The sequence below is a fragment of the Haliotis rufescens genome, unplaced genomic scaffold, assembly GCF_023055435.1.
Source record: "Haliotis rufescens isolate VD_foot unplaced genomic scaffold, xgHalRufe1.0.p SCAF_8, whole genome shotgun sequence".
NCBI lineage: Eukaryota > Metazoa > Mollusca > Gastropoda > Lepetellida > Haliotidae > Haliotis > Haliotis rufescens.
The window spans coordinates 26492462-26515546 of NW_025964372.1; the positions used below are offsets into that span (position 1 = coordinate 26492462).

General features: G+C 41.6%; 1 protein-coding gene across 1 annotated transcript; it reads right to left on the reverse strand.

Annotated features, from left to right (window-relative positions):
• Nucleotides 1-5081: 5081 nt before the first annotated feature.
• LOC124143457 (uridine-cytidine kinase 2-like) lies at nt 5082-21944 on the reverse strand. The gene is made up of 7 exons (XM_048389368.1): nt 21603-21944; nt 16183-16342; nt 15325-15421; nt 13348-13490; nt 12850-12947; nt 10301-10349; nt 5082-6222 (listed from the first exon to the last, which is right to left on the reverse strand). The coding sequence occupies exons 1-7, from the start codon at nt 21810-21812 to the stop codon at nt 6116-6118; spliced, it is 864 nt and encodes a 287-aa protein (XP_048245325.1). The 5' UTR covers nt 21813-21944; the 3' UTR covers nt 5082-6115.
• Between the last annotated feature and the right edge of the window lie 1141 nt (nt 21945-23085).

The window sequence follows — 23085 nt, forward strand, 5'->3', positions numbered from 1 at the left end:
GATCAACACAATATGGGATCAATGACCTGCATCAACCAAGTCAGCAAGCCTGACCACCCAATCCCGTTAGTCGCTTCTTACGACAAGCAGAGTCGCCTTTTACGGCAAGCATGGGTTGCTGAAGACCTATTCTTCCACGGATCTTCACGGGTCTGTTTCCTCATATGACAAGCATGGGAAGGGGACCTATATTCTCTCCCAAAATCCCCACGTGTGTACTACATGAAGGCATTGTCCACACCAATCATGACTTGTAACGGTTGTTAAAGTGAAGCTTTGTCTTAATACAATATCACCAGCAGTTGTTGAATGCCTTTGACGTGTTGACACAGAGCTTGAAACAGTCTAACATGACTAGAGTGAGTGAGTTCGGTTTAATGACGATGTGAACATATGTCTGCTTTTTCACGTCTTGTCAGTTGGTGCTGGAGAAAGCCTGAAGCCTGTCACCTTTAATTGTCAGGGCACCCTAAAACACCAGCCCACCTGCCTGTGCCCCTGATGCATTAAGGGCACCTGAGACCAGTAGGCCATCTGCACCCCTGATACAGATAGGGACTCCCTAGGGCACCCTAGAAGACCCAACCACCTGCAACCCTGATGCAATTAGTGCACCCTTGACCACCGGGCCACCTGCACCCCTGATACAGATAGGGACTCCCTAGGGCACCCTAGAAGACCCAACCACCTGCAACCCTGATGCAATTAGTGCACCCTTGACCACCAGGCCACCTGCACCCCTGATACAGATAGGGACTCCCTAGGGCACCCTAGAAGACCCAACCACCTGCAACCCTGATGCAATTAGTGCACCCTTGACCACCGGGCCACCTGCACCCCTGATACAGATAGGGACTCCTTAGGGCACCCTAGAAGACCCAACCACCTGCAACCCTGATGCAATTAGTGCACCCTTGACCACCGGGCCACCTGCACCCCTGATACAGATAGGGACTCCCTAGGGCACCCGAGAAGACCCAACCACCTGCAACCCTGATGCAATTAGTGCACCCTAGACTACTGGGCCACCTGCAACCCTGAGGCTGTTAGAGCACCAAAGACCATTAGAGAACCAGAGGCAACCTGCACCCCAGATGCAGTTAGGGCAAGTTAGACCACTGGGCCAGCTGCACACCTGATGTAGATGTCACCAGAGACCAACTGTGCCTGATTCAGTTTGAGCACCAGAGACCACTGGGCCACCAGCATGCCTGATGCAGTTAGGGAATTTAGTTCAAGGAGATGCATTAGGCCAGACAAATCTAATTGCTTATTTTACAGGTCCCCAAAAGAAGTCTCATAGCCATTTTATCTCAAAGCCTTTGGATACATTGACATTTTGACCCTGTTTGTTCTCATCCACTCCCTCCAGAAAAGACTGGGGTGAACTGAGTGTGGGGACACACATAAACACACAAAACTAAACCCCCCAAAAGCTGGGTATGTATTATACAGAAGAAAACATGGCAACAGTAACATAAAAAATGCAGTGTTATCACTATATAGGCGTCAGCATTATATGCTAAAAAAGCAGCCCAATATCTACCTTTTCTTGACTGGCCCACCGCTTCAACAGCAGAACCATTTATCATGAACCATTTTGACTATACCACATCAGGTGACAGATGATGCCACCAAAAACTATCTGTATTCATCTTTGATCCCGAAGGCAGTCAAATGCAGTACAACCTCGATCATGTGCCTCTAGGTACCCTCAAATAAACACTTCCAGATTAGTGACATCCCTTCCAGTTTGGGAAAACACATATCTATTGGAAAACAACTTTAAAACAGAACGCCCAATGCCTCTAGCTACCATAACAAGAAAGCAATATGCACTTCTGGTTTAATGACCTTGACCCTCTGCCCAAAACAGGGGCATAAGCTCTTACAAATTCAAACCCAGGGGTCGTTCAGTACACAAAGAAGCAGAACTACCATACGAATGACCACTTCAGCAACCTTGACCTTCAATGAACCTTACGACTTCGATTCTTGAGTATTTGTGAACATAACAAATTTGGTATCATTTGACATTGAGAGTGAATTTGACCTTCAAAATCAGGTGTACTTATTTTAAGATCATTCATATCCAGCATATAAACCAAATATGATGGCCCTTGGTGGAATTTAGTATAACAACAATAATATGGCATATGTGACTCATCGAAAGTAGGTCACCTTCACTTGTCATACACAAATTGTTGCGTACGACTCAGCAGAAAGAGGCATTTTATTGAAAATGGCGAACATACATTTTACATATCAATGACCTTCACCGTGACTTTGATCTTCACCACAGGTAACTCATGGTCTTTAGTAATCTTGTCTCTGCGCCGTGAAAGACATATCTGAATCTAGGTGTACACAAAACTTTTTCCTTAGGCTATGACCTTAAAGATGACCTTGACCTTAACATGACATATATTCAGATAGTATAACAACTACATGAATAAGACTTCAAGATATCTCCAGAAGAGGCATTTCAGTGAAAATGGTAATTTTTATTGGCTATGACATTGACCCTTGACATGACATGTATTCAATTAATGTTGGTTGGTTTGCTGTTTAACGCTGCACTCAGCAAAATCCAGCTATATGACGGCGGTGTGTAAATAATCGAGTCTGGACCAGATAATCCAGTGATTGATATCATGAGCATCGATCCACGCAATTGGGATCAATGACATGCATCAACCAAGTCAGCGAGCCTGATCACTCAATCCCCTTAGTTGCCTTAGTTTTATGCCAAGCATGGGTTGCTGAAGACCTATTCTACCCCGGAATTCAAATGATGTAACAACATAATGAAACAACATGCATAGGATGCATTTTTAAAGTCATTTATATTCTCATTTTCCCCCTGGCTGCTTATGTAATCCAGAGAAACATTATAAAAATTAATCTGGCCTTAATCATGAAACCGATTGGAAATGGCTGTATTAGACAAGAACAAGATCAGACAAGTCAGAATCATGATAGAAATAGCCGTACACTGTTCAACTTTGAGAGGGATATTCCTGTTACTCAATGATACATAAGGGACACACATCTCAGTATCACAAGGGATTTATCTTGGCATTCTCAGAGGCTAGTGTATGCTACCTCTTCTATAACCAGGGTTACAAATGTAGGTAAAGTATCCCAGCTGTGTTTCAGCTGTGCAAAGTATATTTACTACTTAATTTTGGATTGTGATAATCAGACAGGCTTAAAAAAATAAAATAATTGGTTCTCAGGCAATGACTTTTGAAAATATAGTGCGGGCGGGCAGAAGGTGTTTTTAGGGTTGTTTTTTTTGCCTGTTTTGCCTGTTCAAACTAGTATGTACCCATATAAACAGTTGTGTACCATCAACCTGGGAAAGGGCCTCCCTATATAAACAAGAGTACAACCTTCTATTGCCACCATGACCAAAACGTGATATGCACAGTAATGGGAAGTAACTGTGTAACTTAGGATTTTTATATTTTTGGGGAAAATGGAAATAAAAACGCAACGTGCGACTGACTTTGTGATGATGCAGGAGGTGCTTGAGAACCCAGGCTAATATTTTATTTAGCCATAACGTCATTCTATTTATATATACACTTCACATATAACAATCAGTTTTGTGGGTCATCCATCTTTCCGAGGCAAGGGAGGTAACTGACTGTAAAAGTCAAGTTTCCACCCTTGCCGAACTAGGCTGGAGGTGAGGTGAAACTGGTTTTAACGTCGCGTCCAAGATTATTGCACCTATATAGCCCATGCATGCATGTGTGTGTGTGTGGCTGCCTGTACTTGTCCGAACTGATGCCGATTTATAGTGCTAGCTCACTGAGATACCATGCCGCAGTTTAACATGAATACCCCACTCAGACACAGTATACTGACTCCAAGCCGACCAGTATTTGTTTTAGCCCCTTTATGCCGAGCGCCAGACGGGGTAAAAACAAGTACCAGTTTTTAACGTCTTTTGGTATGACGCGGCCGGGGATCAAACCCCGAACCTTCCACTCTCCGGGCGGACGCTCTACCACTAGACCATGGAGGCGGTCGATCTAATCGATAATCAATAACTATATTGTAATAAAATGGGTCTTACTTCTCAAAGTACATCAAATCATGTGAGCACCTTGATAAAAAACATGAAAAAATTTGGAAAAGGAACCTGATGTCAATTTCCTTACGAGATTTTGATTGGACTAAGTATAGTCTTGTCAGTCCTGCCAAAATATAACTCCCAAATTCGAGCCTAGTTTGGCAAGGGAGGAAACTGAACTTTGAATGTCATTTAACTCCCTTGCTTCGGGAAGATGTCCATCCCTATCACAAGTGGAGCAGCATCTTTCACACATCATACTCACAACAGCATACTTACCTTAACACTGTTTCATATATTTCTGGACTTAAGGAAATAAGAAATTCTAATAAAAACCCAATTTTGCACCGAATAATGCTCTTTTCACAAAATGCCTGCAATGGGTACTCAATTTAAGATCCTAGATAAATCCCTTGTCCCAATCAAAAGTTGAGCAATATAGCTAGCAGCAAGGGACATCCCAGGCTGTCATCCAGACTATATGCCATGTTGTAACATAGCATCTATAACAGGATGATATACACACACAATCTGAACAAATTTGAAAACAATTCTAATATACTACTCAAAAGAAGTTAAGGATCACCTGATTCTTTCATATTACAATAGTTAATCTCTAATGCCATGACAGATTAGCATTACCAATATGAAAGAATAGGGTGATCCTTAACTTCTTTGGAGTAGTATAAATATCACTTCTCATTTTATTGTCTTTAAAATCACCTCACTTATTTGAAATATTATGTACTCTTGGGAGTCTAAAGACAGTGAAACCTCCGTAGTTAATCCCTGTTATCCCTGGACCCTGTTTATATGGAAACCCCTCATTCAGGATGATTAATCCAGACAATTGTTAATCCAGACAATTTCGCAGCAAATGACACTCTCCAGATTAACAGGCTTTGGAGTGAAACCATGTGAATCAAGAGATTCGTTAATCCAGATGATTTCACAGAGAATGTTACAGTCCAGATTACCAGGGTTTCACTGTAACTGGTTGTGTCATGACACAGTCATCTGGACGTCCAGAATACTTCCTTGTTATATTCATAAGGTACAACATAGCAGGGCGGTCATGGACAAGACATTTCAGTATCGAAAACGTGACAGAAACATATCTCACAATATACTGATACAACCATGAATGATACGATAGAGACAAACTCTGGTAGCTAACAATAGTTTTGTTTTAATGTTCAGTTATTGTTACATTATCATCTGTCATTTTCATTGGCATGTTTCTTTACAAGAACTGTATACAAATTGATTAAACACAATGTATTGTCTATGAAAGTCAGATCAGTCAAGCAATAAGAGTTCAAGTGTTATAAGGCAAGAATAACCAGTTTTCCTCTTTTATTGACAAGTCTGCAGCACATATTGAAAAATTAAAACAAGTGAAAAGGAGAATAAATAGGATTAAAAAACTCTGTTACTTTTTACATCTCTTTGTGTTTCTAAACTTTCATTTCAAGAGGGCTTTCTCAGAAACCATGGCATCCAAATTGGGTTTGTTTTGTTCCGTTACCATGGTTACCTCTTGGCGTGTTATGTATTCTAGCCATTGAAGGTAGAAATTTTTTTAAAATAAAATAAGTAGTCTTTCCTCATCATATCAGCATTGATATTCCCATCATGCTAAGGGATACAATATTGGCAACATCTCAGTACAAGGGAACTCTGATGTATCAACATTGTATCAATACAGGACATATCGATGTATCAATATGATCAACACTGTATCGATACAATTGACAGTGATGTATTCAGTATTGTATCAATACAAGGACATATCGATACATTAATATGATCAACACTGTATCGATACAACTGACACTGATGTATCAGTATTGTATTAATACAAGGACATATCGATTTATATATATCAATATGATCAACACTGAATCAATACAATTCACTGATGTATCAACATTGTATCGATACATGGACATATCGATATATATCAATATGATCAACACTGTATACACCCTCCATCACTTTCACACAGCTTAAATGTCCATGAGCAAAACTTCAGTGTGGTCGCCCGACGTACGAGTCAGAATTGTGTCGCACTCGTTTGGCAGTGTTCGTCGGTTTCATCAACTCCTGTATGTGCTGCACGATCAAATCAATGGCCACTGAAACATCAACACATATTGTTAGTGAGGGAGTGTTGTTTACATCGCAGTCAGCAATATTCCAGTTCTATCACAGAGGCCGGTGCAAATAGGACCACACTGGACCAGACACAAGAGAGAGCATCACTCTCCATACAATGACAACAATCAGCAAATGAAGATTGGTCTGACTTCGAAATTTCAATGTCTTTATTTTATCAATACATTTAGTACAGGGAAGTGAGTGAGTGAGTGAGTACGGTTTTACGCCGCTTTTAGCAATATTTCAGCAATATCACGGCAGGGGACACCAGAAATGGGCTTCACACATTGTACCCATGTCGGGAATCGAACCCGGGTCTTCGGCGTGACGAGCAAACGCTTTAACCACTAGGCTACCCGACCGCCCCTGCGGGTTATTTGAGATTGCGAGAACCAGGGAGATGGGCCCAGGAGCCCTGGAGAGAGAGAGGATGGAAAGTTTCACCACTTGTTTGATGAAGGTACTGGCAACGGTATGAAATGCCACATTGACAGAATATTCATATTGAACACTATCTTCACTGTGGCATTATATACAATGACTGTCTTGATCATTGTAACTCACTTAGAAAAATATTTGTCTGAGATAACATAGCAAGACACTTGGTTGATGAATGTCATCGATCCAAATTGCGTGGGTCGATGCTCATGATATCAATCACTGGATTGTCTGGTCCAGACTCAGTTATTTATACAGACCGCCATCATATAGCTGGAATATTGCTGAGTGCGGCGTAAAACAACTAACCAACCAACCAACCAACATAGCAAGACATAGTAATTCATGATCAGTTAGGCCTATTATCTCTTTGTTATTATTTGGATCACAGACTTTCACATGTAAACATCTTTTCAGAGAAAATGTCCAGGATGTCAAACTAAATCAAACAAAATTATTGGCTTTTCAATTGAAAGTCAAATGGTGATTTCCTTTCCTATATTAATGACCTTACTTGAATACATTGATATTCTTTCCATTATCCATTAACCAAGTAATCAATAACATAACTATGCTTGCTGCATTTTCTTAAATTCTTGGCATGGCCATTGAAAGGCAATTCAAGGGAGGTAATACACAATTCAACCTTATTACCTCCCCTACTACACTCTCCACAATTCTTTGTCAAATAATAATTCATGTTTGTTTGTTGTTTAACGCTACACTCAGCAATATCCCAGCCATGTGATGACTGCTTGTAAGTATCTGCATCTGGACCAGACAATCCGGTGATCAATAATGTGAGCAACAATCCATGTCGTTAGGGTATAATGACACACAATCAACCAAGCCACCGAGTCTGACCACCCAATCCATTTCTTCCCCTCTTACGACCAACACAGGTTGCTGGAGACCTCTTCTAACCCGGAATCCCCATAACCAGCATAGGTACCTAGGGACCTCTTCTAACCCGGAATCCCAACGACCAGCATAGGTAGCTGGAGACGAATTCTAACCCAGAATCCACACGACAAGCACAGGTTGCTGGGGACCTATTCTAACCCGGAATCCCAACGACCAGCATAGGTAGCTAGGGACCTATTCTAAGCCAGAATCCACACAACAAGCACAGGTTGCTGGGGATCTATTCTAACCTGGAATGCCCATAACCAGCACAGGTAGCTAGGGACCTATTCTAACCCGGAATCCACACGACAAGCACAGGTTGCTTGGGATCTATTCTAACCCAGAATCCCCATAACCAGCATAGGTAGCTAGGGACCTATTCTAACCCGGAATCCCAACGACCACCATGGGTTGCTAGAGACCTATTCTAACCCGGAATCCCCACGACCAGCATAGGTAGCTAGGGACCTATTCCAACCCGGAATCCCAACGACCAGCATAGGTTGCTGGGGACCTATTCTAACTCGGAATCCACACGACAAGCATAGGTTGCTGGAGACCTATTCTAACCCAGAATCGCATGACAAGATTATGGTAGCTAGGGACCTATTCTAACCCGGAATCCCAACGACCAGCATAGGTTGCTGGGGACCTATTCTAACCCAGAATCCTATGACCAGCATAGGTTGCTGGGGACCAATTCTAACCCAGAATCCCATGACCAGCACAGCTTCCTGGGGACCAATTCTAACCCGGAATCCCCACGACCAGCATAGATTGCTGGGGACCTATTCTAACCCGGAATCCCCACGACAAGCATAGGTTGCTGGGGACCTATTCTAACCCGGAATCCACACGACAAGCATAGGTTGCTGGTGACCTATTCTAACCTGGAATCCCCACGACAAGCATAGGTAGCTAGGGACCTATTCTAACCCGGAATCCCAACGACAAACATAGGTTGCTGGTGACCTATTCTAACCCGGAATCCCATGACAAGCATAGGTAGCTAGGGACCTATTCTAACCCGGAATCCCCACGACAAGCATAGGTTGCTGGTGACCTATTCCAACCCGGAATCCCCACGACAAGCATAGGTTGCTGGGGACCTATTCTAACCCGGAATCCCCACGACAAGCATAGGTTGCTGGGGACCTATTCTAACCCGGAATCCACACGACAAGCATAGGTTGCTGGGGACCAATTCTAACCCGGAATCCACACAACAAGCATAGGTTGCTGGGGACCAATTCTAACCCGGAATCCACACGACAAGCATAGGTTGCTGGGGACCAATTCTTACCCGGAAACCACACGACAAGCACAGGTTGCTGGGGACCTATTCTAACCCGGAATCCCAACGACCACCATGGGTTGCTGGAGACCTATTCTAACCCGGAATCCACACGACAAGCACAGGTTGCTGGGGACCAATTCTAACTGGAATAACAGTGCCACTCAAGCTGCACGTACATTAAGAATATTATAAAACTCCTGGTCAGTTAGTTCACGGACCTTGAGCATGTTGAGGGAAAAAGAAAAATTTCATTTGCCCAAATTCTCCAGTAGACACTTAAACGTGCCAAGCTTTATCAAGTTTAAAATGAATATTTGCCAAAACCATAAAGTGTTTTATTAATGGATTGGTAGGATACTTCTTCAATACATATGGACATGTAATAAATACAGGCAACAGGCTTTAATTACATATTGAATAACACATTGTTATTCATGTGTCTCTGATCTTGTTTGTTAATAGAAGCAAGGAAATATCGCCCGTGATTACCTAACTTATCCAGACCTGTTTATACACAGTATTACTTTCAATCTCATTAAAATCCGATCTTAGTTTTTGCTACAGCTAAACAAAGATCTGAGGACATCCCATTACGGGTCACGTCAGAGCGACCTTTCGCAAAATTTGACCGACCAATGAAATGACCGACAAGAAATCGACATTAACCAATCAGAAGACAGCTTTCTCGAGCTTTACGACAATAGTTTCAAACTGGCGACTACGCTTCGAAACATATTTTGACGTATTCGCGATTAAAACTGAAAAGAAGAATATTCTGGAATGGCTTATAGATGGCCTAGATTGTATGGATATAATCATAAAACTGTCGTTCGGAATACCCCGTGTTAAATATTTCGTGGTTGCATGATTAGAAATCACATTCCGACTGTCACTTTCATGATCCGGTAAGCGACGCTCTGATTGGTTGGATGAAAGGTCGTTCTGACGTGACCCTTAATGGGATGTCCTCAGATCTTTGTTAAGCGATAGCGAGAACTAAGATCTGATTTTAATGAGATTGTATTACTTTCAGTCCCACACAAGTCCAGTAACATAGTTAACAGGGGTGAAACGAAAGTTTTCATGGGACGATACCATATACTGCTACGAACATTTGTCTACAGTAAGCTTCAACTTTTGAAATTGATCTGAAATATTAATAGTCAAAACATTTCATACGATTTGACATAAATACGTGCATTGCAATACAAATCATGATCGATGTATCGTGATACGTATCGTGATACGTATCGTATCGTGATATGTATCGTATCGTGACCTTGATGTATCGTTTCACCCCTTATGGTTAAAGCAGGTTCCATTTTATAAATATATGTACACCTTCTACTTTTCAATGTACAGTATTATGATAGGGATTAGCAATGGCAATGATTAGATAGTGTTACAACCCTCACCTGTGTTTTCAGCTCCTCTTGGTATAATGACATCTGCATACTTTTTTGTCTGCAATGATGACAAATATACAATATAACGAAACAAACACAACAGACAATGCAACAAGGTAACTTAAAAATGATTTGCAAAATATAGCTCAAACTAACTTAATCAAACGCCACAAGGCATTCCAAGGTACATGTATTAGCCTTTTATCATGTTAATTAGAGTAAAGAGTGACTGAGTTTTGATTTACGCCGCTTTTAGCAATATTCCAGCAATATCACGGTGGAGGACACAAGAAATGGGCTTCACATATTGTACCAATGTCAGGATTCGAACCCGGGTCTTCGGCGTGACGAGCGAGCGAATTAGAGTAAAGAGTGTAAGTAAGTATGGTTTATCGCTGCTTTTGGCAACATTACAGCAATATTACAGTAAGGGATATCAGAAATGGGCTCCCCGCAATTTCCCCACCTTGGGAATCAAACCCGTGCCTTCACCGAGGAGAGTTATGGCCTGAACCATTAGGCTACCCACCCCCAAGAGCAAACAACAAGTTTGAGGGAAGACAAATGAGAGTGCGGCTTCAGATAATTTAACCAACTGTTGCTGTTGTTATATCATCTTCCTGAGGCAAGCATGTCCACTAGCCTATATCAAAGCCTAGTTTCTACCCTTGCCACACCAAGGCCACTTTTCTTGGCTCGACCCTGACGCCACGTGATGTACGTCACGAGTTGTGCTCCTTGTAATGAAAACGCGATATCCAATCAGATTGCTGTTTTATCTCGTATAGCTTCACTAAGATAGTGACTACCATAGGAGATGACCTGTTCGATCAAATAACAAAATGTTCGCCATTTCATCCCTGACACAAAAACATAGGCAATCGTTGGGGAGTTAAAAAGATGACAAAGACATATTCATGACAACAAAGACAGGCAGTGGTAAATCACTTTCATACGAAGGTGTACCAGCCGTGGATGTTGATTTTGTGATTGGACTACAGTCGTGCCTCGTTTATACGGACACTTGCGTCATTTCACAATTTGTCCGTATAAATGAATTTCCGTATTACTGAAACCAGCTTCTTACTGGAAGAGTTACTTCCCTTCAATTATGCAACTCATGACAGATGACAAAGACTGTCATGGAAGTTTGAACTGTCACCAATTGTCGATTTTCCTATGGTATGTCCAAATTCAGTGCCATACTTACAGGCCATACTTACACAACTTTGACCTCTGACCTCAACAGACGCCATATTTATCGAATGGTATTACATGTACAATAAATAAGCTCGTCTCAAACGTAACTCAGTGTCACTTGGTTAATTGACTTCTCACGAATCAAAGGATTACCACCAGAGGAAGTGTATTGTCCGGATAAGTGAGACAATTTTGTGTGCATTTCAGTGTTTTGTGTATGAAAATGACCGTCCGGTTCCGGAAACTCAATTTCCGGATATACAGGTAAATTTATATAGTAATTATTTCGTTTTGAATGAAAATCGTCTGGGAACCGAGGTTTCCGGATATCTGAAGTCCTTATAAGCGGGGCATGACTGTATCAATATGAACGATAGTCCAATCATATTTAGCACAGGAAAGTGGGCTTGATGTGGCAAGGGTGGAAACATGTCTTTGATAAAAAGGCTAGTGGACGCTCTTGCCTCGGGAAGATGTTGTTATACAGGACAGACCTATTATTCTGATGAAGTTCAATACTTCTGCTTCTTATTGGCCCTGACCTTAATTTATGATAGAGTGAGTGAGTGAGTGAGTTGGGTTTGACGCCGCTTTTAACAATATTCCAGTGATATCACGGCGTGTCAGCTTAATGTGGGAGGAAAGCCCGAAGTGATGTAGGTCTCAGGCGTTTACCACTTCGGTGAAACCCACGAGCACGGGTATGGTGCTGACAAACCTAGAAACATAATTGGGGCGAACCGGGATTCGAACCGACAATCATAGGTTTCTGGCATGCCCAAGTGACGCAACTCTGCACAGCGAATCACGGCGCCTTAGACGACTGAGCCACCCGTGCCCCCTAATTTATGATAGATATCTATAAAGATCAATATGATCAATTCATCAATATTTCTCATCTTAATAATTAAGTCATTATCAGGCAAAATAACTACATCCAATTGAATACATAAATATTTTGTCGTTTAACGCCGCACTCAGCAATATTCAAGCTATAAGACGGCGGTCTGTAAATAATCAAGTTTGGATCAGACAATCTAGTGATTGACATCATGAGCATCGATCTACGTAATTAGGATACCATGACATGCATCAACCAAGTCAGCAAGCCTGACCACCCGATCCCGTTAGTCGCCTCTTACGAGAAGCATGGGTTGATGAGACCTATTCTAACACAGGTTTTCACTGGGGGTTCATGAAACGACATGAACTTGAATTTGTTGCATCTAGGTGAAAGTCACCACAACTTTTGGGGTCATAATTGAATGGATGTGACATTAAAAATTAAAACCTATTTTGGCAAGCGAATCCAGGTCTTCGGCAACTTGGGGCATATTAGAACAAGAAGACGTACTCACCGGGAGACAGAACTCCTCAAACGCAGGCTTGACAAAGGAGGTGTATTGATTCAGGATTTGTTCCAGCACTCTGCCTCTCTCCTGGATGTCCCGCAACACTGAAGCAGGTGACGCGTAATGGGGTTTAACGTCATGTTCAAGTTTATTGCTCTAACATAACATTCTGCATCCACACACGTGTGAGTGTGTGTGTACGTGTGCGCGTGTGTGTGTGTTTCTCTGTGTGTGTCCGACAGCCTAGCAAGCTAAAAGACAACTGAATGGTGTGTCTCAGCATCCGGAGACAGATTGGGCAGCCATATTCCCCAAACTTTGATCAAATCCCAAGAGAAAACAAAGCATGTATGATACAACTAGTCAGCAGATAATGACGTAAAAAATAATTAAAAAAACGTAGAAAACATGTGTAACAATGCTGAAAACTAGAACGAATTGAAATAATTTCACCAGTGATATGACACCACTCAAACAATTCGTATGATAAGTCGTTTCCCCCACCTCTCCGAGACAGCCTGGTGTCTGGGTCTGTGTCAACAAACAGCTTCATATGGAACATCTCTCGAATGTCCTTCCAGTAGAACATCAGGATACCCTCGAACAGCACCACGTCAGTCGGATACACCACCTGACCTCGATCCTCCCTGAAGACAAAACATCCTATGATTATTCATCATTTTCATACCCTCGAATAGCACCACGTCAGTCGGATACACCACCTGACCTCGATCCTCCCTGAGGACAAAACATCCTATGATTATTCGTCATGTTCATACCCTCGAACAGCACCATGTCAGTCGGATACACCACCTGACCTCGATCCTCCCTGAAGACAAAACATCCTATGATTATTCATAATTTTCATACCCTCGAATAGCACCACGTCAGTCGGATACACCACCTGACCTCGATCCTCCCTGAAGACAAAACATCCTATGATTATTCATAATTTTCATACCCTCGAATAGCACCACGTCAGTCGGATACACCACCTGACCTCGATCCTCCCTGAGGACAAAACATCCTATGATTATTCGTCATGTTCATACCCTCGAACAGCACCATGTCAGTCGGATACACCACCTGACCTCGATCCTCCCTGAAGACAAAACATCCTATGATTATTCATCATTTTCATACCCTCGAATAGCACCATGTCAGTCGGATACACCACCTGACCTCGATCCTCCCTGAGGACAAAACATCCTATGATTATTCATCATTTTCATACCCTCGAACAGCACCACGTCAGTCGGATACACCACCTGACCTCGATCCTCCCTGAGGACAAAACATCCTATGATTATTCGTCATTTTCATACCCTCGAACAGCACCACATCAGTCGGATACACCACCTGACCTCGATCATCCCTGAGGACAAAACATCCTATGATTATTCATCATTTTCATACCCTCGAACAGCACCACGTCAGTCGGATACACCACCTGACCTCGATCATCCCTGAGGACAAAACATCCTATGATTATTCATCATGTTCATACCCTCGAACAGCACCACGTCAGTCGGATACAACACCTGACCTCGATCCTCCCTGAGGTCAAAACATCCTATGACTATTCAGAATTTTCATCAAAACAGTAATCTGAAAATATTGATCGATAATGGTAGTAACAGACGCTATGAGTGAAGAGCCAATCACAATTCATTACACAAGTACAGAGTGATTCAGTGGCATTGATTGGTCATGTTGCTTAAAATACGGAAAACAAGAGTTTTGACCAGCACTACGCGCATTCATACACATTCATGCAAATATAGATACACATTCAAGCCAGATTAATTGGTTTGATACGGTTACTTGATCCGAATCAAAAGGAATGACCGCCGTGTTGTGACAGCAACTACATGTGAGTTGACAGTGTCGCCTCAAATTGGATTGCCCACTAATTAAGAAAATAAACTTCGCTTGTGGTTCTCTTTTATTGCATGCATGCGCTTCTAAGATCAAAGGATGTATAGTGTGAAAAGTTAACTAGTATTTCCGGGACTTGCCGCAGATGTTTTCAAACAGATTTTTAGAACTCCATTCAGCGATAAACGGTTGATTATGCAATGAGAAGCGCTATGTGCAAATGAACAACGAACAACAATACAATCACGGCTGTGTAAAACTCTCAGTATTAAAAGTGTACATAAATTTTGGGAGCCATGCGATACCGCGCGTAGTAACCGAGGTAGCGCTTTATCGAAGAGCCCAATAGCGATGGATCACTGTAGTTAAGAGTTTGTTTGTTGCCTAACACTGCATACAGCAATAATCCAACTCTGTGGCTTTGGCCTGAAAATCACCAAGTCCGGACCAGAAAATACGGTGACTGATATTATGAGCAATCAGTAAGATCACTGAGCCTAATCACCCAATGCCTTGAGTTGCCTCTTATTACAAGAATAGGTTGCTGGGAACCTTTTTTTCAACCCAGAATCACCAATAGTAAGAAATATCAACATGTCGTACCTTGAGTGTGTGATATAGTTGTACGAGGGTATGTCCACGGTCTTACAAGCAGCAATAGCCTTCATTGTCTTCAACATCAGCTCATTGTCAAATGAATCTGCCATAAAAAATCATATGTTAATGAATAAATATAAAAAATAAAGTCAACAAAAACTTAAGTGAAAGTGTGATCATATTAAAATGTTTGTTGTTTAATGCCGCGCTCAGCAATATTCCAGCGATGTGACGGAAGTCTGTAAATAATCAGACAATCCAGTGATTGACATCATGAGCATCGATCCACGCAACTGGGATACGATGACATGCATCAACCAAGTCAGCTAGCCTGACTCTTACGAAAAGCATAGTCGTCTTTCACAGGAAAGCATGGGTTGCTGAAGACCTATTCTACCCTGGATCTACACGGGTCCGTATTAAAATGAATAGGATACAAATTGACAAAAACTGCATAAATTATTAGTTTAATGGAAACTGTTGTGACCTATCCATCCACTTACATGAAGGGGGTAAGGGGGCCACAATTCCCCATGTGGAGTTGCCTCCCTTGGGCACGCCAGAAACCTATGATTGTGGGTCCGAATCACGGTTCGCCCCGATTATGTTTCTAGGTTTGTCTGCACCATCCTGTGCTTGTGGGTTTCACTGAACTGGTAAACGTCTGAAACCTGCATCACTTGGGGCTTTCCTCCCACATTAAGCTGACACGCAGTGATATAACTGAATACTGTTCAAAGCGGCATTAAACCCAACTCACTCACTACTCACATGTATGAAATCTTTATGAAATCACTAACTACAGTTACCAGAGGTTATCTGTGAAAAACGCAAATATACACTGAAAACTGTAACCATGGTTACCAGGATGGTCGAAGTTGAATTCCCCCTTATTGGCTCTCTTGCCCTCGTCTGGAGTGAGATTTCTGTAGAAGGAGTCCTGGCATACGATGACGACTTGCCGTGATTTATGATCCACCGCTGCCTGACCCAGCTGGTCCATAATCTTGGCACACACTGAAGACTGAAACATATGGTACATATATAGCACTACAGATTGCCAGGGGCGGGCTAGGTGTGTTTGTTGTTTAACATGTTTAACACCACACTTAGCAATATTCCAGCTATATGACGGAGGCCTGTAAATAATCAAGTCTGGATTGTAAATCTGGTGATTGCCACTGTGAGCAATGATTCATACTATCAGGGTAGAATGAAACACAATCAACCAGGTCACTGTTTCTGACCTCTAGGGCTGCAACAAATACACTATTAGGTGAATATGATTCGTATCCTGACTATAGGGTAACGAATACAAATATTAATTCACGAATACAAAGTCAGCAGTTGATATATTATTTGTTATACTCAGGAGGCAATAACATAAATTGTTTGACATGGTTTGTTAATTATTAATATATTATTAATTCATATACTGCACTTATCCAGGTACTAGTATCTGCTCAAATGCAACAATGACCAGTGACCACAATACTGTCAAATTAAATATTATAAGAGTGTTGTCTTTTGAAGAAATCTATGAATATAATATGTTCTTATGGGTATTTTTTTATGTAAATGCACATGCCCTACTGACCATCTGATCCACTACAATGATAAGTTGCCTCTTACAACCAGTACAAGTTGCTGGAGACTAAGCTTAACCTAACCTGGGAATATCCAAGGGCAGAGCTCCAGATAAGCAGCGTATTTGCATAAACTACCCCCCAATATATTCAAAACCTAATTACTTTCAATTAACTTGCATAAAGAAATGCATGCATTAAATGAAAAACTCAAGTGTATAAAAACAGCATGTGTAAATACACAATGAAGCTTTTCCAGCAAGCGTACAAAGGAGCTAATTTCCGAAACACAATTACGAGCTAATTTACTCAAGCCTATACTATATTTAGAACAGTTACGAGCATCGAAAACATTATTTCATTTTTTTAAAATCTTAAAATGTTTACTAATTTCAGGAAAAACCCAATAGAGTGATCAATACATTAGTAAAAAAAATATTGCTTACCCAATGAAAAATGTAATAACCCAATTAACATGATTAAAATAGAAACCCTAGAGTAAAACCTCAATTGCTCAAAAAGTTGTCTGGAGCTCTGCAAGGGAAAGGTCGGTTAGGTCAGCAACCCATGAAAATAGAACAACGGCCTTCCGTTTGTGATAATACTGTTCCAATGAATCAGTTTGATTGGATCGACTGATAAGAGTAAATATCCAAACGGAATTGTTTATGAAATCTGTGATCAATTAGCATGATTATTTTCCATTCATATTAATTAATCTCAATAAATTTGAGGAGATAATAACTTAATGATATTGATAACCAGTGTTTCAAAATTAAGCATGAAATTTAGCACAGGGTCCTTGTCGTGGCCCTTATGTTAAAAGTTTCAGATTGTTGTTTTAACTAAACCCCAACACTTTTTCAGAGCAGTGTGCATCCCTTGTTCCTATATTTTGTTATTCCTGGTCCATTAATGTCACAGGAAAAAGTCCTATAAGTGAGCACATTGACCAGAAGCTTCGAAAATAATATCCTGGGGATGAAAACAGATGTTGTGAGAATCAATCAATGTTACTGTTCAGAATCAATACTTCCTGCCAAGCTCCCCAGCCTCAATTTAATCACAAAAGTGGTCCCACACTATGACAATTGCTTGCAAATTCAATATCCCGGAAACTGTAGCAAATAGTGGGTCAGTTTGGTAACAAAACAAAGAGGTCCCATACTATGATAGAGGTTGACAATATTTCCAATAATGCATCAAATAGACGGTCGGTTTAGTAACAAAACAAAGAGGTCAAATACAAGTCTGCAACTTTAGCCACTCTTCCGAAGCCCTTGTCTAGACAGATTCTGTTCGGTCCAGTTAGCTCAGTTAATAATAGTCCAACTGGTGAGTGAGTGAGTATGGTTTTATGCTGCTTTTCGCAATATTCCAGCAATATCACGATGGGGGACACCAGAAATGGGCTTCACACTTTGTACCCATTTCGGGAATTGAACCCGGGTCATCAGCGTGACGAGCGAACGCTTTAACCACCAGGCTACCCGACCGCCCCCCCATCTAGTACATTAAATTCTACAGATAATGATACTTACAGACATGTTTGGGAAAATAGTTTCAAAACAGTTTTCATAAAGGTGAGGTAAGGTGAAATTGGGTTTAACGTCGCGTCCAAGATTATTGCACTTATATAGCGACGTGCATGTACATTTGTGTGTTTGTGTGGCTGCTTGTACTAGTCCGGACTGATGCCGATTTATAGTGCTAGCTCACTGAGATACCATGCCACAGTTTAACATGAATACCCCACTCAGACACAGTATACTGACTCCGAGCCGACCAGTTGTTGTTTTAGCCCCTTAATGCCTAGCACCAGACACGGTAACAACAAGTACCATCTTTTAACATCTTTTCGTATGACACGGCCGAGGATCGTACCCTGGACCTTCCTCTCTCCGGACAGACGCTCTTCCACTAGACCAAGGAGGCGGTCGAAAAAGACTGGTACAATAAAATATTTTGAATAATATTTATGCCTTGCCTAGTTGTACATGTTGTAGTGGTTTGTTGTACCATTGAAAAAAAAACTTTCACCAGGACGTCATCATTTACTGTCAGACTAGGAAACACTAGTCTTCTAGGCTTCTGTTGCACTAGTCTATCTCTCAGACCCAGGAGAATAAATTAAAAACTGGATCCACCTCAACATGCTCACGTATTGAATGAAATGGCAAGTCTAGATTGTCTCAGCTAAAGGACCGCTTCAATGGTCTCGTGGTAGAGCGTCTGCCCGGAGAGTGAAAAGTCTGGGATTCTATCCCTGGCTGCATCATGCCAAAAGACACTAAAAGACGGTACTCGTTGTTACCCTGCCTGGCACTCGGCATTAAGGGTGAGTGAGTGAGTGAGTTGGGTTTAACGCCACTTTTAACAGTATTCCAGTTATATCACAGCGTGTCAGCTCAATGTGGGAGGAAAGCCCGAAGTCATGCAGGTCTCAGACGGGTATGGTGCTGACAAACCTAGAAACATAATCGGGGCGAGCCGGGACTCGAACCCACAATCATAGGTTTCTGGCGTGCCCAAGGGACACGGCGCCTTAGACGACTGGGCCACCCATGCGCCCCCCCCCCGGCATTAAGGGCTAAAACAAGGACTGGTCAGCTAGGAGTCAGTATACTGTGTCTGAGTGGGGTAATTCATGTTAAACTGCGGCATGGTATCTCAGTGGGATAGTCCAGACTAGTACAAGCAGTCACATGCACGCCCGCACGGCTTTGAGGTTCCCTGCTTTATCCTTGTAACAGTCCCACGGGACTCCTTACTTTTCACATTAGGGTTGCCACAAGGTCCCGCTGACTTTAAGGCACAATTTAAAATGCTTATTATGCACTGGTCCATATGGATTTTCTCTGAAGCTTTGGAAATGATTCACAGCTGCAAGTATTTGCAACACTAACTGGATGCGATTCAATGACTTTATTGATAAATACTGTATGGATTCGATGACAGTTCTGTGCAGTTCTGTATACTACATGTATTTGTCTGTGGGGGCATGGGTGACCCAGTTGTCTAAGGCGCCGCGATTCGATGTGCAGAGTTGCGTCCCTTGGACACGACAGAAACCTATGATTGTGGGTTCGAATCTCCGTTGGCCCCGATTATGTTTCTAGGTTTGTCAGCACCATACCCGTGCTTGTGGGTTTCACGGAAGTGGTAAACGTCTGAGACCTGCATCACTTCGGGCTTTCCTCCCACATTAAGCTGACACGCCGCCATATAACTGGAATACTGTTAAAAGTGACGTTAAACCCAACACACTCACTCACTCTGATAGTTACATGACTCATTTATGTATACCGTATGCACTCCCCGATCAAGGAAAACCCTACTCTGAACATTCCGCCTACTGCTATCATTGAACATGCCATATTGTAAAGGAAGGTGACCGGTCATGATACCATATTAATATACGTCAGCATCGATGTAGATCTACATATTTTATAACACTTCCTGCTTTTCACCTAGTCTTCAATCTTACACTATGGGGTAGAAAACATAATACTATACATCTCTAGCTGTTAGATTGCAAAGTCACAGGTTAGCACAGAGCCGCGCGACCGCAATTAACAGAGTGTTCATATTTCAAACTTCAGTTCATACAACTAATTGCACACAGTTTTTACCAGCTAGCTGTACCGTGTGAATGCCCCTAAGAAGTAAGAGTAAAAGGACCAGGCAAGGCAAGTAAGGCGCAGTCACAGGTATTTAGTTCAGACTATGAGTGTCTTCCCATGAATCTAGCAACTGCGGGAATTGAAATAAACCAAGAGGTGAGGTGAAATGGGGTTTAACGTCGCGTCCAAGATTATTGCACTTATATAGCGACGTGCAAGTACGTGTGTGTGTTTGTGTGGCTGCTTGTACTAGTCCGGACTGATGCCGATTTATAGTGCTAGCTCACTGAGATACCATGTCGCAGTTTAACATGAATACCCCACTCAGACACAGTATACTGACTCCGAGCCGACCAGTCCTTGTTTAAGCACCTTAATGCCGAGCGCCAGACAGGGTAACAACAAGTACCATCTTTTAACGTCTTTTGAAATGACGCGGTCGGGGATCGAACCCCGGACCTTCCGCTCTCCGGGCGGACGCTCTACCACTAGACCACGGAGGCGGTCTAAATAAACCAAGAACATCTACAAGCCCAAACAAGCCTATAACATATAACAATACCACAAAATGTTTGAAATTCGACTAGCACTTAGGATACCTTTATATTATCAAAACTGGATAAGCACAGGCTAGATCTAGTTGTTATTTCCACCCGACATTGAATAATGCAGACAGTGGTCGTGCTTTCAGTGCTTTCAGTGCTTTCAGAGATTAAGCATTTAAAAAAAAGCATGAAAATCTCCTTAGACATTTTGCATGTTTAGACAGCACTGACAGTTCAGAGAATACCTAATTTTCGTGTGCCTGGGATCTGGTATAAATTGATATTGTCGATAAAGTTTCACTTCACATTGTTGAAAATGATTACTAATAGTACCTAATATCATCTGAAAATGCAGTTGCATTTGTTGCACTACAAAGAAGGCAATTTCATGTTTGACTCAATATTATGATAAATCACGGATGTGATCTGTGTCTGAGGGACCATGCGTTATCATGATTGTAAACAATGCCTTCAAATGTGTTACGTAATAGTCAGCGATCTCGTATATTACCGCATCACCAAGTTCTTACCTTTCCCGAAGCTGTTCCGCCAGCAACGCCGATGAGAAACGGTCTTGGGATTCGATCAAATCCATTTAATCGAGGGCTAGAACGACCATTTCCACTGAACCCAGCTCCCCTTGTCGCCATTTTGTTTACAAATTCTCGATTATATGCGAGTTTCTTGGTCAAAGCTCTACAATATGACCAAGGCCTTGAAATGGCTAGAATTGAATGCATGAAACATATATGGCGAAGTTGGAGGGAGTAGACTCGAAACAATCAATGTTTCATTATTCAAGGTTACGCGTGATATGATGTGAATGTAACGACTTATCGTACAGTAGTCAGTATTTTGAGAATTAGAGTTACCCCCCTTTGACCATATTGGGCTAAAGCAATACCCCCGCAGTACCTCTCTTGTTTCGCATGCGTAATCCTACATAGCAACCGAGCAGATACGCCAAAGAGAAACTATTCAGCTAAGCTCCCTTTCTATTCTTTGTAAATCCTTCAAAAATGTAAATGTTTTGAATCTATGTAGTGAAACGATGTCCTAAAGATTCATGGAGGGTGCAGGCTAAAACGGGACCACAGTTAAAGCTCTAGGTCACCGATTGTATCTGGAGAAAACGGCAACTGAAGGTCAAGCGAAAAGGTCGTCTTATATTCTTAATAACGATAAAAAGGTTTTATGTAGTAGTACATGCTTTTTTTCATGCACACATGTACCAACGTCCACCAATGCTAAAGAGCTTAGAGTAGTTATACATCTAAAGTTTAAAAGTTTTTTTAAGAGTCTGTAAGTTATTCCCAGTATGATGGGCAGTTTTGAAAATTCTAAAACACATTCTTTTATTATTATCTACGTCCTTCCCTGGATTTAATTCTAAAGTTTAATCAATATTCACCATTTAATTAACCCGTTTCATTAAATTCTATACACGTACACACTTTTTACAAAATTTGAAATCATCGATCTAGGGTATGCATGTAAAAATGATGGTGAAATTGGTATTTATTTCATAAACATTTCATGGTGGATATAAATCATCAGGAAAATAATGTCTTGTCGTAAATACACATTCTAACAGTTGGCTAAAACACTTTAATTATAAAAGACCATCATGGACTGTAACATATCATTTCTGTGATCAATGTTCATATGTCATAAGAATATAATTTGAATCAACAGAATATATAGCACTAATCTAAATAGGTATTGAAAGAAAAAGTCTACATGCGATTCACTCAGAGTAAGTGAGTGAGTCAGCGAGAAGGGTTCTACGTAATATTCCAGCAGTATCACGGCAGGGGACATCAGAAATGGGCTTCACACGTTGCACCCATGTGGGTAATCCAACTCGGCCCTTCTTCGTGACGGACAAACGCTTTAACCACTGAGCTACCCCATCGTCCCTTGTTATATAAGAACACTGTTGTATGTGTTTCAGCAGGTGGTCGCACGTACTGAGTCACATCATGTGATTACAAGAAGCAGGAAACTTCGTCA